The sequence below is a fragment of the Haemorhous mexicanus genome, chromosome 4, assembly GCF_027477595.1.
Source record: "Haemorhous mexicanus isolate bHaeMex1 chromosome 4, bHaeMex1.pri, whole genome shotgun sequence".
Lineage (NCBI taxonomy): Eukaryota > Metazoa > Chordata > Aves > Passeriformes > Fringillidae > Haemorhous > Haemorhous mexicanus.
In genome coordinates, this window is record NC_082344.1 from 4,440,582 (window position 1) to 4,457,221 (window position 16,640).

The window sequence follows — 16,640 nt, forward strand, 5'->3', positions numbered from 1 at the left end:
TAACCAGATGAAATAAATCCTCCTCAATCTCATACAGGAATACTGAATGCTGACAGATTTCCACAGTTCTCTACCCACACATTTTGGCATCTCAAGAATCAATTCAAGTTAATGAGTTTCATATAGTAATGAGAAAGCTGCAAATAAAATGAGACAAAACTGTGTTACAACAAAATGCAGAATTATGATATGAATAAAGCAAGCCTGGATACAATCAGCAGTCAATTAGAATGACAAATTCTGTGTGGTTTCAAATTAAATAATTTTAATGGAGCCTTGTAGGTTAGATACAGAAATACAGTTGCAGACAGCCAAGAGTTTGGTGGCAAGTGTCCAGGATTTCCAGGCACTGCTACCAATATCTAAGTTTCTAAGGATGTCATTAACAAAGAAAAGTGTGCTTAAAGTTTCTTTGTTTAAATGAGGATAAATTTTTTCCAAAGTTCTTGTATCTTAATTTTTTTTTTTATTTTCAAGCTTTTTTACATCAGAATGTGTTCTGTTTTGTTTTGTTTTTTTTCCCTACTCACATATTTACAACAAAACTGGGAAAAATAACATGTGAAGGCATTACAGTCGTTTCTCCTGACTGCGCTTACTGGCCAGGTGGGAAGTCTGGAGTTTGTACAGATAGAAATGCACCACTTTGGATCCACCCTTCACACTGAGGCTGTATTTAGCTGTCAGTTTCTCCATGGACATTTTCCATGTGCACTTTGAGGTAGTCATTCCTTGTAAACTTCTTGTGGCAGAGCTGGCACTCTGCCATGGGGCGGTTGGGGTTGTGAGTCAGCTTGTGTCGGATCAGCATCTTCTTCAGGCTGAAGGACAGGTCACAAACCTGAGGCAGTGAACACAAGACAAAGACAAACCAAGTATTACAACTTCAAGCATGTGCAACACTCCTAAGGTTACATCACTGAGGCCACAGCCACACATACCTGCAGAACTTAATAAATGAGCTGGTCATTGGAAGAAAAATTCCTTCAGAGAGCACCTGAAAGATTTTTACTCTGCCTGGCATTTTTTATGCTGTATATTAGGAGTGCTACCACAAGCACAAGGATGTTGTCTATCTAAAATAGACTCAATCTTCAAAATACCAACACATTGAGATGTTCTGGTAATATCGTGGTGCTTTGTTCTGGTTTTTTTAAAAGCTATTGTTCTGTCTGGGATGCAGCAAAAATTGTGACAAAACAACATGAGCAAACATCAGTTCAAATTACATATTTCCTTCCTGACCTCTAGAATGACACCTGCAGCTTTCAAAAGAATCAGTTTCAACTGCTCAGCTGCAAGGAGGGAGGAGTGAGAAGGAACAGGTTCTGAAAACTGCAAGAAAGATTAACTACTAATGTAAAGGAAACCTCATTGTTCTACCTTTCTCTACCTGGCCAAGAAAATGGCAGACATCTGGTAAAAGAAGGTGCAATTCCTTTGCATTATTATCTGGTGTGCTGCTCTCCTTCCTCCACTGTACTCCAGGCAGTCCAGTTCATTCTGCCATTTGAAGAGATGAACAGAGGCATGAGGGACTCTGCCCATACTAAAGCCATTCCTTTATAAAACCCCTGTACTGAAGTTAAAATGAAAAACACAAAAGGTTAAAAGAACACAAAGGTTAAAAGAACAAGTTCAGCAAAGAAAAGTTGGAATTAAAAGTTAAGGCAGGACACCAACTCAACAACTGTGCAGTTACACTGTCACACTTACTTATTGTGCAAGGAAATATTCTAGCACAAATTTGACAGGGAAATGAAGAAAAAAAGAAAAGGAAGCAGCTGCTGATTTGACAAATGAAATAGACAAGAGTCATATAATGAAACAAGAATGAACATCCATAGGCTTGCACTCTTAAAATTCCATGTTCATTCCAGACAACATCTCTTTCATGCAGAAAAAAACTCAAGGAAACCAGGACAATCCCTCTGGAGAAAAACAAAGCTTTAAATTTATATTGGCACCCAACTACTGCAAATGCTGAATGATGACTTATTCCTTTTGAAACCACAACAAGAGCTGACCATCCAAGTAGATCATCTTGACCTCCAGCATATGGATTTTATGCCAAATAAGGCTAAACCAGTAAATGACCATAAAATGGCCATGGCCAGAGGCAAGTTTTGTACCCAAAATAATTTCTCCCGACACTGTGTGTGCTGCTGCACTAGAACATTTTTGACTTTCTGACATGACATAATGCTGAAGACCTTCATACAGCAGCTCTCCTGCTCTTCCCCAGTGAATAATCTCTGAATAAACCTCTTTGAGACCCAAGCAACAGCCACCCCTTCGTTACTGACAGTGAACCTCAATTACAGCACCCACTGGTCAGCTCTGAGCACTGCTTCTGGCAAAGCCAGGTTTCTGTTTCCCCTTCACAGAGCACACAAAGGGAACCCATAACATTTATCTAATCACAGCCACGAATCCCAGTGTGCTGGAAGTGTCACACACTTGTAAATACTCCATGTTTCTTGAGAGCCAGGAGGCCAATCAGGGACATACACACAGACAAGATATGTGTGTGTTTTGTGTATCTTACACACATCCCTTCATTTCTAAAATAAACAGCTTATAACACAGCCTCAAAGAACATTTATTTCATTTTTTTCTGCTCGTGTGACCAATATAATGTGTCCTTCTGTTCCTCCAAGGCTCTAACATGTTGTGCTACCTTCCTTCTTCAAAAAACACATGAAGTGCACAGGGTTATTAAAGGTATGGCACATCCTGTGCTGTTCTTATGCAGAAAAGGTTTGGGGATTTTTTTAAACAGTTTGATTTGTATATCAATTTTGTAAGCAAGACTGATATTTTACAGATTTACAATCTTCCTTGCTAATGTGCACTTGAGCTCTTATCAGTCTCTTCAAAATGATCAAAGTTTTGGTCAGGTAGGGAGGATGGAAAGACTGACATTTGAAATAAAGTGTAAGGTCAACCAGAGGCAGAGTAGAAGGAAATACTGTATTGGAAAGAAACCAGGACAGGCAGTACTTGACCTTTATGCCCCCCTAAAATAATCTATTGTCTCTGAGAAACTGAAGCTCAATTGGCCTTCCAGTAAAAAACAGGCTGGTCTGGAGAGGACAGACATCTAATTTTCTATGAAAAATTGCATTTCTATTTCCATATTTCAGTTATTTTCACTTTTCTGGGTGACATGTATTAGAATTGCCATCTTAAAATGGGAATATTCAATTTCCGCTATGATCCGTGGGATGTGAGAGCTTTGAGACATTAAGGTCTGAAAATGCTTTGCTGACTGATAAGACACGAGAATAGACACATAAATAAACTGTAGCACCTTCCTCAAACAGAGTACAAGGATTAGTTTCACATGTAACTCAATCCTGCACTGTAATGACTGTTCCATGTGCCTGAGAGAGAGGAGAATGAGACAGGAAGAGAAGACATGATTTTTATTTCTGCCTCTGGAAAAAAAAAATCTATTCAAAGGAAAAATATAGACTAAAAGAATTGGTATGTAGTATTCCAGAGATAAGAACTTGTGGAAGTTGTTGTCATAAATTACCACTCAAATTACCACATGGAAAAATAACTAGAGCATCTAAAGCTATCTTGAGCAGAAAAAAAAAAAAACTGTAGGTGAAAATACTCAAATGTAAAAATGAAATTTAGTATTGGGTAGCCCACAATAAATGTCCCCCATAGGGATGTTTTTCTGTAATTGTCTACGACAGCTTTGCCTGTAACTTCTACATAAACATCTGGAATCATGCAATTTGCAAGACAGCTCTGGAGGAATGGGCTGCTCTGGGTGACATGTACTGTGTCCCTAGCATGTGCGGAACAGGAGCCCAGGTAAAATCAGGAGAAATGATTGAAAACACCAATTTTAACCCTCTCCAAGTGTGCATTAAGCAACAGACCATGGTGGGCACCTGGGTGACTGGAGCATGCAGGAATGAACAGTGGAGGCAACTGCTGTTATGTCCAAAGCCCAGAAGATCAGCAGCCTCTGACAGCGTGCAGCCAGCATAAGGCTCCTTCTGAAGACTGATTTTGGTGAAAAAAGGTAGAAACCTGAAGTACAAAAAATATCACCAATAACTGAAGGTACACTCTGAAGAATTCTCAAGTGAAGGACTAGGACTAGACAGAGATTACAGCTGCTTCTAGAAATGCTATGGTTTGGGAAGCTCTACTTGATTCATAAGGAAAAATGAAGGAAAAGCTGAAACAGGGAAGAATGCTTTCATACAGCTCCTATTGCTAACTAAAGCAAGGAAAAATAATAAAATATAACCACCATACCACATCAGTCTGCAAAAGCACACTCTGAATCCAATAGCAGTGAACCTTGGATCCACAGTGTGGGAAAAACTGCATTTACACTGCAAGCTGGCCAAGAACTGATAAACAGTATAACAATCTGAAAGCTGAAAAAGTTATTGACAATGATTTGGAGTTAGAGAAATCCTCAAGGTACTATCCAGAGCCAGGCTGAGATTATCCCAAAAGAATACAGCAAATCTCCTAACTTGTAGACATCAGCAAAATATCTTAGTTGAACTTTTTCATGAAATTAATATATTTTATTCTCAATGAAATGACATCAGATAATTCATTAAAAACCAGAACGGTTAACAGACCCTTAAAACTCTCCCGCCAAGCTGTTATTCTAATTTTGCATCTAATTATATAAATTTCTGAGTAAATTTACAGCTGCTCAGACTGAGCCATCTAGGATATAACTGAGAGCTGGCACTCCCCTTTGACTGCCTCATAAAGAGTCAGTATCACAAAGCAAAACACCTACACTAATTCTACACCCATTCTGACGCCTCCCTCTAAATCCTTGAGCAACAATTTTGGCATTTGATAGTTCTGGAAGACATTATTCTCTGACAGTTTCTGCACATTCAGCCTTCCCATCTACTTCCCAAAAGCTGAGAGATGTTGCATATGGGGGGGCAGGCTGCATGAAGGGTACCTGACAGTGATCTATGAACTCTCACAGGATACACTGCATTTCAGCCCTGTGAGCGTGCACAGCATCCCAGATTCCCTCACTGAGCAACAAGAGGCTGTGAGCAGATGTTGAAAATATCAGACCAGATTTCAACAGAACCAGGCAATTCTGAATTCATATTTGTGTCATTCAACATCAGAAGCATGAGATTCCATGTAATAAATTAAATCCCTTTTTCTACACAAGCTAATCTCCAACTATTAACCTGTCATACAATTCATACAGGACCCCAAGCAGCATGAACTTGTAAATGGTAACATCCAAATTGCATTACAAATGGTGAAAATAACTCTTATGGGATTCAAAACTATAAAATGAACGGGTGTGCGTGGCTCTTGGCAAGCAAAGAGGGTACATGAAATTCCCTGAACGGCCTTGCATTCTTTGGGCAATCCAAGCCTATGTGAAGTGTAACAATGCCACAAGCAGTAAGTGCAAGGCCACAATATCCCTGCAATTAAATCCTGTGCTGCACTGAGGCTGAGAACACAAAGGGAAAGGAGGAGAGGAACTCACATCACACTGGAAGGGCTTCTCCCCGGTGTGGGTCCTCATGTGCTCGTCCAGGCCTCGCTTCTGACTGAAAGCCTTGTTACACTCCGAGCACTGGTACGGCTTTTCCTGCGCGCAATGACAACAGCGAGTGAAAGTGAGTCAACACAGAGCCCAGGCCATTAGAGTGGAATTCCATGCTGGATGGTGCAAGTTTTATTTTCTCTCCAAGGTATTACAGTCAGTGAAAACAACAGAAAATGACTTTCAAATGATTAGGTGAAAGCTGGGAAAGCTGTGGCCTGACAGTTTCCACTTCAGCACCCACTTATGAATTAATTATCCGTTCCAGTCTTTTAAACCCAGCCATTTGGGGAGCCTGCTTTTTGTCATGAGAAAGGTACAGAAACATAAAATTCCAATGCGCTTTCCTTTATCCCCCAAAAATGCTTAAAGCACACAGACAAGTAAGATTATCCACAAAAACTTCGAGTTTGTGTGGAGGTTTCCAACCAGGGGAAGAGGTAAGGGGAAGAAGAGGAGGTACAAGGAAAGCCTGTGGTAGCATAAAAACTTACTTTGAAAAGTGGTGACAGAAGGTTAATCACATAATCATTGCAGAATCTCAAAAGAAGTGCAGATGGCAACCAAACCATCTGTATTTTTATTAGAACTATTGGTTAGCAGCTACTGTAAAACATGTTAGAAAAGCTGCAATTTCACTGACATGAAACAAATAATTAGAGATAAATAAGGAAACCCACTTATGCAAAGATTTTTTTCTTTGATGTTCTTCCTTCATCTAGAAATTTTTATAGGTGTAATTCTTCCTTGATTCCACTAAAGTTACAGAAAAACTGTATAGAAATCAATAATAAATCAATTAAATGCAAGAATTAGCATTATGGCAGTGCACACGGCCTCATTAAAATTTTCATGTTCTAGAGGAACCCTTATTTTTGCACCAATTAGACTTCCATCACTCTCATTCTACTTTTTTTTCTGTAGTCTCTAATTCTGTACTGCTTAAGTTCTGAAGAAAGGTATTTTAAGAAAAGTAAATATTTTTTACTAAATTAAATTGAAAGCAATGAGTATAAATTAATAGGCAAAAAAGCAGCTAGATCTATGAATTAACAAATAATAGGCAGTAATGAAGCTCTTTGGGGAGATGATGTGGGATCCACGGATGAGTGGGATGGAACAACTCAGGCATTAAAGCAGCAAAGAGAATAAGCTGTCTGGTTATTGAATTCCTACTCAGTCTCTGGGAACCATCAGGTCTCCATACATGGCTCAATCCTGCCAGGATTCACCAGCATTCACCATACACTTAACATGGTGCACAATAAATTAGTGCTGGCTATGTCCCAGTCTCTCTCTCTTTAAGGCAGGCCCAGAGACCTCAGTGAGGCAAACATGGGGTTCTCTGATTTTGCAGTCTCCTCCCACCAAGTTTCCTAGAAAAGGCAGTGTTATTGCCATGACTCTTCAGGAGACAGCAAAACATAACAAATTACCTAAAAAAGATCTGAATTGATCTGTGAAAATAAAAAAAAATAAATCATCTAGACCAAAAAGTTCATGTCACAGGGAGCTTTGCTGACCTGACTAAAGACTTCATGGAGCAGGGTCTGCATTTTTAAGGGAAATGTACGAATAAGCCATGTGAAAAGCAGGTTTCTGCAACAACCCTTTAATTGGTTTTGCATTGTGGTTAACACAAACCACATTTCTGTGAGTTCTCCAAAAGCAGCCTTTCTGTGTCGAGGCTGCTCCCCAGAAAGTGCAAAGTGAAGTATACGATGTGCACATCTTAAACACCTACAAAAGCATTCACTACTGCAAACTGCACCAGGTGGACTGGCTCCCTTTTTATTATCTTGGTCTTCAGCTATCTGAAGAATTGACTTGATAATGACCAGGTCAATCATTCCAGCACTAAATGAATTTCGGGATTCCATTTTGGACAAAGAGCCATTTTAGACTCTGGGAGGCTGGAGTCACAAACCTGAGTTGTATTATCTTCCCCCAGGTTATGTTTGGCTGTTCATATTCCACATTTCTATTATTCTCTGTGGCAAAAAATGGTGTATCTAACATCCCCTTGGCACTTGTACTGAAATTCACATCTGTAGTGCATGAAATACACCCAAAGCTGTCTTTGATCTAATTTTAGATCCCTTCCATCTGTATATTCCAGTGACTTCAGCAGACATGACTGATTCACACCAGCCTCCTCTCTCCTGAGTGAAGCTGCCCTCCATTCACATCTGTGTCTGTTTCAGGAAAACCAGTAGTGCTGTCCAGAGCAAAACTTGGCCCTCAGTTCATCTCCAGAGAAAAAGACTTTTTTTGTTGTTGATTTTGAAGAAAACATCATCCTCACAGATCCATTTCTTCAAAATAAAACATTCTGTGCTTTTCCTTTTCTCTCTGCTCCTTCTCCCCCTCATATCAAATTTCCATTGCACAATGGTTAGAGAAGGCAACACTTGCAACATGGAAAATGTGATATTTGCTTGGCATAATCATCACTGCTTTAAATGTGAGCAGAGGAAAAAAAATGATAAAAACCATGGCAACATGTCTGAAAAAGCTAATGCTACCACCAAAGGACAAAAGGGGCCAACACTGAGATGAGAAAAAAGCTGGACAAATTTAAAACATGAAGAAAAGGGAAAAACCTGCTAACTATCAACAAAACAGGAGCTCATTGGGAAGATGATCCAAATCTGACTTCAGAGGAGTTAGCAAATGCTGGTACTATAAATCTGCCCTCTGCTGAAGAAGCATCTGCCAGGCCATGGCTGTGGTGGCAGCCAAGTGGAAGGGTTACATGTGTTTTCTTTTATTAACCATCTAAATGAGGAAGGGAGCAGGGAGACCGAGAGAGACAGGACATGGCTGATACTGCAGTGATTTAATATCTCCATTTTAAGCATGCCAGGTATGAACAGAAATATGTAAATCAGGATTTACTACCTTCCTGCCTCTGAAAAGGAAAGGCCAAGCAGAGCCCAATGGTACTCTGGAAGGTGCTTTGCTCTAAGACTGACACATGCTGACCTAAAAGCTCCCTTCTCTGGTGGTTTTCACCATCAAAACTGAGAGAAAATAAACATTTTTAAAACCACATCAAATAAAACAGGGCCTGTAGTACACACTCCTGTGTCTGTGGATGGCTGAATCACAAATCACACCTTGAATTCTAAGCAAGTTGTGTTTTGCATTAGAAAGACCTCATTCAGAACATGACAAATCTCAAGGACATTTGGTGCACCTTCAACAGCTTGACACAAAGTGTGCACAGAGTGTCCTGCAAGCACAGCAGATGGAATTACTCAAATGCAGAATATCTGAACTGCTAGCTGCTGCTGCAGTTGCCTGTATGTCTTGTGAAGAAATATAAATACATTATGTACACTAAGTTAGCATTTGTGCTCTGTAAACCTGGTAATATTGGTTACACAGGTGAAACGTGAATGACTTTGGCAGGAGTCTCTCCAACTTGCTTTCTAAATCTGAATTTAAAACTATTTCATCAGCTCAACAGTTACAGCAAGACAAACATAATTTAAACTTTATTATTATTATTACCAAATAAACATATCTCAAGATTAAAATAAGAGTTAAGAACACAACCACCAACTTGATGGGTCTGTATTTTCAACATGCTGAAAACTGAAGCTTGAGAGAGGTTCAGAGAAAAAAGGAAAAGCTTATCAGGTCTTGTATTACATGGAAATATTTACACTTGTGACATGAACATGAAAACTGACTGACGGGAATAATGGTGATGCTACAGGACACAAAAAAAAAAATCAAAATACATAATCCTTTTCTATCCATTATTCTAAAACAGAGCCTTCCTTTGCTCACAGAAAAATCTTAAAATGTCTATTCATGAGATACTGATACAGTAACATTATTTGCTTTCAAAAGGTGCTTTATGTGAAAATGTTGAAAGTAACAGTATTACTGTTACTGAATATGACTTACATGCTTGCACTATCACCTGAACAGAGGGTTAATGAAAAAACTGTTTTGAAAAAAACATCAGGCAAATGGAAAAATGTGGCCTAGAATGAGCAAACATGACCAGCCAGATAACATTAAAATACACCAGTCATGTCTGCAGCTACCAGGAGCTTGTTACTCTCAAAGAGAAATCTGGAAATCCTTCAGCTTTGCCAACCTGAAAATGCAGGAAATCTGCTTACACTTAAAATCACAGATAGCCCCCATTAACGGACTCCAGTTTTGTATCTAAGTGAAAAGAATTCAAGAAGTAGCAAGATGCTCTCTTAGATCTAGAAAGTTTCTGCAGGTTTCAGCAAGCAGCTGACCCAGAGACAGAGGCCTACTTAAATTACTAACATAACATTGACACTCGAAGACAAAGGCTGATGAGAATTTACAACTCTACAGAAATAGCAGGGATTTGAAACTTATAATATTAAGCCTCAATTAAAAATCACTTTACAAGAACATGTTGAAAAGCAAAATCCTTTAAAAAAATATTTCCAACAATTAAAGCAGGCCAAAAAATTTTCCTGTTAAAACAACTGTGAAATAATTCTGGCAGATTTAAACAAAATGTGACTTTTATTTGAAATGACTAATGTTTTTTTAAGAACAGGTCTCAATTAATTCAGTTTAAGTAGTATTGAAAAAATAATCTTTTTTGCAATAAAAATTATAATTAAAACAAAAGCATGAATCTTCTCTGAAATGCCTGCCAGAAAAAAAAAATGCATTTCTTAAAAAGATCCAGTATATGCAATTCATTGGGCTTTACCATATCATTAACTACCAATTTTCCATGACAGTCCTGCCTATTTGCTGCCCATAAACTGAAAAGTTCTCATTTCTTTGAAATTTTTTGAACTGCTGAGGTAATTTCTGTCCCTAAAATTTAGTGAAGGAGGGTTTATTGAATCAGCATTGATGAAAATTCTATAGATGTTCACCTGCTCCTGGAAAATAACAGTATCAATATAGAAAAAGTACATTTTCACTCTATGAGGAAGGCATGATCATCAATCAACATTCCATAAAAAAGTGTGAAAATATAGGTGCAGTGGGATTCAAACCTTCCCCATTCTATGTGCAAACACATTCCAGAAGCAAGGAAACCACAGCCCTGGCAAAGCCATCATCCTCAGGCAGACGTTTCAGAACTCACCCCTATCTCACCAACAGGCAAATATAGATAAAATCCAAGATGGAAAAGCCCCTCCAAATTCAGTCAACACACCATATTGTTTCATTACTGACTGCCATGTGCCCAAAAGTCTATATTTAGTGCACAAAGAAATATTTTTTGACAATAGCATTTTATGGTGCTTCTAAAACATACAACACTTTCTCAAACTTTAGGTTCAAATATTACCTGAGAAACACAGAAGAAGTGAAATTATGTCAATATTGTCCTTGCATTATTTCTCATTTACTACTATTTTAATACTCCTTGGGTTAAAAAAGAGGGGGCAGTGTAAAATTCCAAATGAGTGCCTTGGAAAGACTGTTTAACTCGGGACCTCTTCTTGTTCAGGGAACAAAAACACTGTCTGCAAGAGTCCTCGACAGGAGACTGCCTCACTTCCATACTCACCATGGTTTATCCCTATTCCCATGAAATCCATAAATAAAACTCGAAATTATTTCAAGGTTGGTTAATTTCCACACATAGTGTGGTTTAAACCTATTTAAATATTAATGTGTTTTAAAATAGTAGGCACTTATGCATGAAACAAAAATTATACACTGAAATGTCTCTAATTTTTATATTATCTCAGAAATGTACCTCATTTAAGCACAGGCTGGCAGCTTCCACCCACTGGAGCTCAGATTTTTAAAGAAGTTATAAAAACTAAATATATCTGTTATATGTAAATATGAAACATTCAAAGCAAGTCATGAAAAGCCATTTTCAAATAGCTTCAACTCTTTCTGTTTTTCATCACTGAATCCAACTGTAATAAAATCAGCATTCACAGAAGTAATGAAAACATCAATTCAACATGACAACAACTCTGGGCACCTATCAATGGCTCCATTTCCAAGCATTAGCAACTCTATTGCTGCAACATAGAATAATTTTCCCACATGTTTAAGCTTAAACATTGCAATGTTAAGTCAGGCACCGAATAAAGCCTTAGGAAAGAGCTGAAGTTTCCTACAGTGTGAGGGTTGGAAATGTGCATGTAACTCCATCAAAGCTGATATGGTCCATAAACTCATTTCATCAACAACTTCAATAAGTTCCACATTTATGTTTTCCTAGGCTGCTACATTTCTCCTTAAGGAAAAAAAAACTCAAACCCATCAAACCATAAAGCAAACACATTTACTTTCATAGAAACAAATCAGTGCTCAGGTGACATTTTAATATCAGGTGGGTGGTGTTTTCTCCCCGGCCCTGGCCAGCAGGGGTTTGGCCTTACCTTCTCTCTTTACTCCAGAGCTGGAGCTGACACCTGTGGCCACCCAGGCTGTGCTCACTTTAGCAGCTGCCAGACCTTAATCAACTTTCTACAATGATTTTTCCAGCAGCCTTCCCTGATCCCCAGCATCAGGTCTGGCATTTAAGCCCACTGGTAAAGTACACTGAGATTTAATCTCTACTGTCTTGGGTGAATGTCACAGTATTTTAAGCCACTTCACAAACTTTCTGGCCAAAAGACCAGATTCTTTTTTTCAAGATATTTATGAATAAAAAATATTTTATCACTGCAGAAGCATATTATGGTTGTGTTTATTTCCACATTGCTAGGCTGAGCTGACACAAAAATACCTTCAGGATTTATACATCTTGCTATTTTTTCTTTCAATAACCATCTTGCAGGCAAGAATAAATGTCAAATAAAATATACATGTAGGAAAGGGTAAAAAAAGGAAAAGCCAACAACCTTACACCATTTTGAAAAGTCAAAACAGGGGATGATTGAAAAGAGAAATTTCAAGTGTGACTTCCTGGTTTTTCCTGTTCTTAGAACTGACAGAAGGACCCAAACCTTTGGCAAACACAGCGCATTTTTTATTTCCTAATCTTTAGTTCATCTCTGTTTAAACAGCCTAGGAACACAGAACAAGTCCTAGTGCATAAGCATTGTGCTCAGGGGTCTCAAACTCTTTCTGCACAGGTTTCTTTCTTCCCTGGAGAAGTCCCTACATGGTGCAGTTAGAACACATCTCCTTCAGAGCCAGGATTCAGATCACGAGCCCTCACTTCAGGAAAGACACACCTGAATAGCTCAGCAGCTGTTTTCTCTGCTGAAGGGGGGTTGGTTTGGGTCTTGTACTCTGAATTCCTGACAAGCATCAATCCACTACTAAGATTAAATAAATCTTCACATTCTTGCCAAGACACAAATGGTGTCTTCCCCATTTACCTCAGTATTGTTGCTCCCACATTTCCTTTCCTTCCAATTCCCTTCACCAGTCTGTTCTTCCACATCAGCTAAAATACATATTTATTCCCTTGTATCTGCACTAATATTTACTCACCCGAACAATAAAATAACAATAGCTTATTATCCTGTAGTACTTCATGGATCATGATCTGCAGAACAGACTCAGGCATAATTCCTTCTTCTGGCTTGAAAGTCCATAGTAAACTTGGTTTTCTCTTCTCTTGTTTTTATTAATAATTTTAGCCCATTTTTTCCCCCCTCCTCCTAAGACCTCCTTTGATGTTTTAGCTGTCCAGTTCTACTTAAATATTAAATAAGGTGAACTGGAGGAAGAGGGGAAGTTGGGACATTCAAGATTATAGCAACAGACTTCAATTTAGAAATTACTATTAAATGTTAGCAGTACTGATTGCTGTTACTTCAAAGTAAAAAAAAAAATATTTACATGGAGATAAATGAACATGTAATGGCAATCCAACATGAATGAGCCTCACTGTCAAGTTTTGGGATAAGAGCAGCATTACCATAAAAAGAACCAAAATCTAATCAAGTCTAAAAAACCATGTTTGGCTTGCACATTTTAATCCTACAGCATAGCTGTGGGGATGACCAGCAGTCTTCTAAGCACCTCCACACACCAAAATAAAAAAACCTGAAACGTGACCTTTGAGATGTAGATGATCAACACATCTGAAGTATATGGAAACACTTAGATCACATTTGGTGTGCACTGAGTTCTTTGTACCTCTAAGCATGGTATTAGGCCTCCATGGTACAGTAGAGCATTTCCTGAGACATTTTAAAACAAATTTTATTATGTCCAAAGCCTGTCTAATTACAGTGTCTACATATATTAAAAAGAAATATCCACTCCTTAAAATTTATTCTCCTAACTCCTCCCTTTCCTATCAGCTAAAAAAATGCTTAGAAGAAAACATCACTTGGTGTAAATCACTGTAGACTCTAAAAGCCTAATAGTATAATTTTTCCTCTATTTTTCTTCTACAGAGGCTGGGGAGTGTTTGTTTTTTTTACTCAAACTGTATGAAAAATCAGGAAAAAAATTGGATTTGGCACTGTTTCAGAGCTTGTTTACCCCTCAGTCATGCAGAACTTAGAGGGGTCATGAAATTTCTCCTGGTGCAAACAGAGTTAATAGGGGACAGTAACAACAGAAAAGAATTTATAGCACTTCTTAAAGTGATTTAACAGCTGGAAAAAAAGGGAAACAACTAACAACATGAGACCAGCCTGCTCCCAATGAACTACCAAAAGTATTGCACAAACTACTCATTACTTGCATAGTTTGGGGTACAAAAGCTACAACTTTAGGACCTCAGAGTCAATATGCTCAAAACCCACACAGAACAGCAGAAATTTAAACAGTTTTTAATTTTACTTATTTGGAAAGCAATTCTGTGGGTCCACTTGCATAAGGAGACTACTAATTTAAATGTCACCTTTCCTATTTCCCAGTAGATGCAGAATTTTCTTGGTTTGGCCTCAAGGCTGCACTGATCTCTATGAGTAGTAACAGCTCCCAGTTAAATAAAGTTATATAAAAATTGTCATCAGTTAATAAAGTACAGCCTCAAGAAAAGCTCACAGTGACTGGACTTTCCAGGCACAGTAAGAATCAAAGCACTGGATACTGAAGTTTCAGTCACAGTGAAGCCTTTACAGAGCTGTTTACTCAGTAAACAACATTAATTTATATCTATAAATAACCATGGGTTAAATGAAGAGGTTAGTACAGCTATTATTTTAACATAAAAGAAATCAAACACAGAAAAAATAGAAGGTAATGGAGTTCTAATTAGAATTTGCAAGTTAATGACTTGAATCTTTGCCTCTTATTTTGATAGGCATAAAATACCTTGGTTGGCAGAGCCTAATCTCTACACAAACAGCAATTAATTACTTTTCAGCACATGAGTCCCAGACAATCCTCAAGCAAGCATAAAAGCTCCTCCTTGTGTGGGACTTACCCTGGTGTGGGTGCGAATGTGCATCTTCAAGCCGTCGTTCTTGCTGAAAGCTTTGTCACAGTAGGGACACTGGTAAGGTCGCTCACCTGGGAACAAGAGAAGCATCAGGACCCAGAAATGTGCCCTCAGAGGATGAAGGCCTTGCAGCACAGCTCTTTGTCAAACTGAACTGCTTTTCTCTTCAAAGAGCAGATTTAAACTTTAGAAAAATTACAAATAATCCTGCCTGAGTGGGATAGAGTGCTGGATCAAAATATTCCTCTTTGCTGACTGATTTTGCACTACAATATATGAAAACACACAGACAGCCTTGGGGGAAGTAAAACCAAAAAAGAAAACACCTAATGCCCTTGCTCAAACCACATTCTACAGTGATTTACACATGGTCACTTTTATGGTTAGGTATTAAGTGCTCCCAAATATTTTTTCTATTTCACATCTGGTCATCATTAGAGGCCTCTGGGTGTCAGAATGTCAATGGAATATAAAATCCACTCTTTTATAATGCTGGATCTGTGTTAGAAGCTGGTTAATCAAAAGTTCCTGCAATATCTGTGTCCCAATTTATGACAGAAGTAGAAGCAGAACAATGTTAGCATCTCCCTTGCAGCATCCCATATCTGAGAGGTATTTGTTTAATGCTCCATTACACCGGTGACATTTGGCATCGATTTTCCCAAACTCACATTAGTGTAATGTGGATACTGAGCTGTTCAGAGACAAACAGCAAAGAGCTTCTAAGCACCATCATTTGGAAGAAATGTACTTCAATTTTTAACTCTTCAGGCAATGCACTGGAATCTGAGGGCACTGCCTCCAGTTCCTGTATACATCACTTTAAAAGCAAAGATCAGGCTGTTTCCCTTACAAAACACAGTAGAAAAAAATGATAGAAAATTTTCTGTTAACAAAATGGATTTTGTTCTACACAACCATAGTGCTGAAGGTTTCTTTTCAAATAAAGGTTTGTCACAAGTTAAGCAAAGCCTGTTTTATAAAAGTCAATGCACAGCTTTCTGCTCACAAAGATATTTCTGCACGCATAGATTTAACACAGACCAAATGTCAAGCACTTATTAACACTCACACTCCATCTTCTAAAATAGGCAAGCAAGATTGACTCCATTTCACAGTTTAAAAAAACCCAAACAAGACTATTTCTCTGATATCCCAAAAATATTGACAAAGAGGCACTGCTGGACATGAAATCTCCATTTTCACACATTGTGTAGAGATTCAAGGGCACCTGAGGTGAGATGATTATTTAGGAAAGAGGATGGCCACCCTCCCCTATTTTGTAGACAGATTATTTTGTTCTTTTGTCTTTTACTTCTGTATAGGTAACTGTGAATGACAGAAGCACAAGACTGGCCAGCGAGGCACTTGTAAACACAAATATTTTTCTCTCTTGTGTTCTGTCATCTCTCAGCAAGCTCAACTGTGTGAATTGGGGTTTTGGGGTTCTTTATAGGACGATGACAACAACCTCTGTGTTAGAGCTGTATTTTCACTGAGCAGTTTGATATATGATCCTCTCTCTCCCGACCCTCAATGCCTTTAATTCATGCCCCTGAAATTCAAACACTCCAACAGTTGTCAGTACTCAAATATTGAATTAATTCAGCTGACATTTTTATGTCTGGGGGCTTTTGAATGGAGAATTTAAAGCTTTCAGCAGTTTGTAAGCAGATGAGCGATGACAGGTAGGAGTTGTACCCTCCTCCCTCTCTTCCCCACCCT

General features: G+C 38.4%; 1 protein-coding gene across 4 annotated transcripts in view; it reads right to left on the reverse strand.

The window, feature by feature from the left end:
- Positions 1-238: 238 nt before the first annotated feature.
- PRDM5 (PR/SET domain 5) overlaps positions 239-16,640 on the reverse strand; it is a 58,296-nt gene continuing 41,894 nt past the window's right edge. For 3 of the 4 annotated variants that reach the window (XM_059843706.1, XM_059843704.1, XM_059843703.1), the window contains 3 exons: positions 14,901-14,986; positions 5,519-5,623; positions 239-841 (listed from right to left, as the gene is read on the reverse strand). In XM_059843706.1, coding sequence (XP_059699689.1) covers positions 677-841; positions 5,519-5,623; positions 14,901-14,986 — 356 coding nt within the window. In that variant the 3' untranslated portion in view covers positions 239-676. The other variant, XM_059843705.1, reaches the window with a different exon arrangement.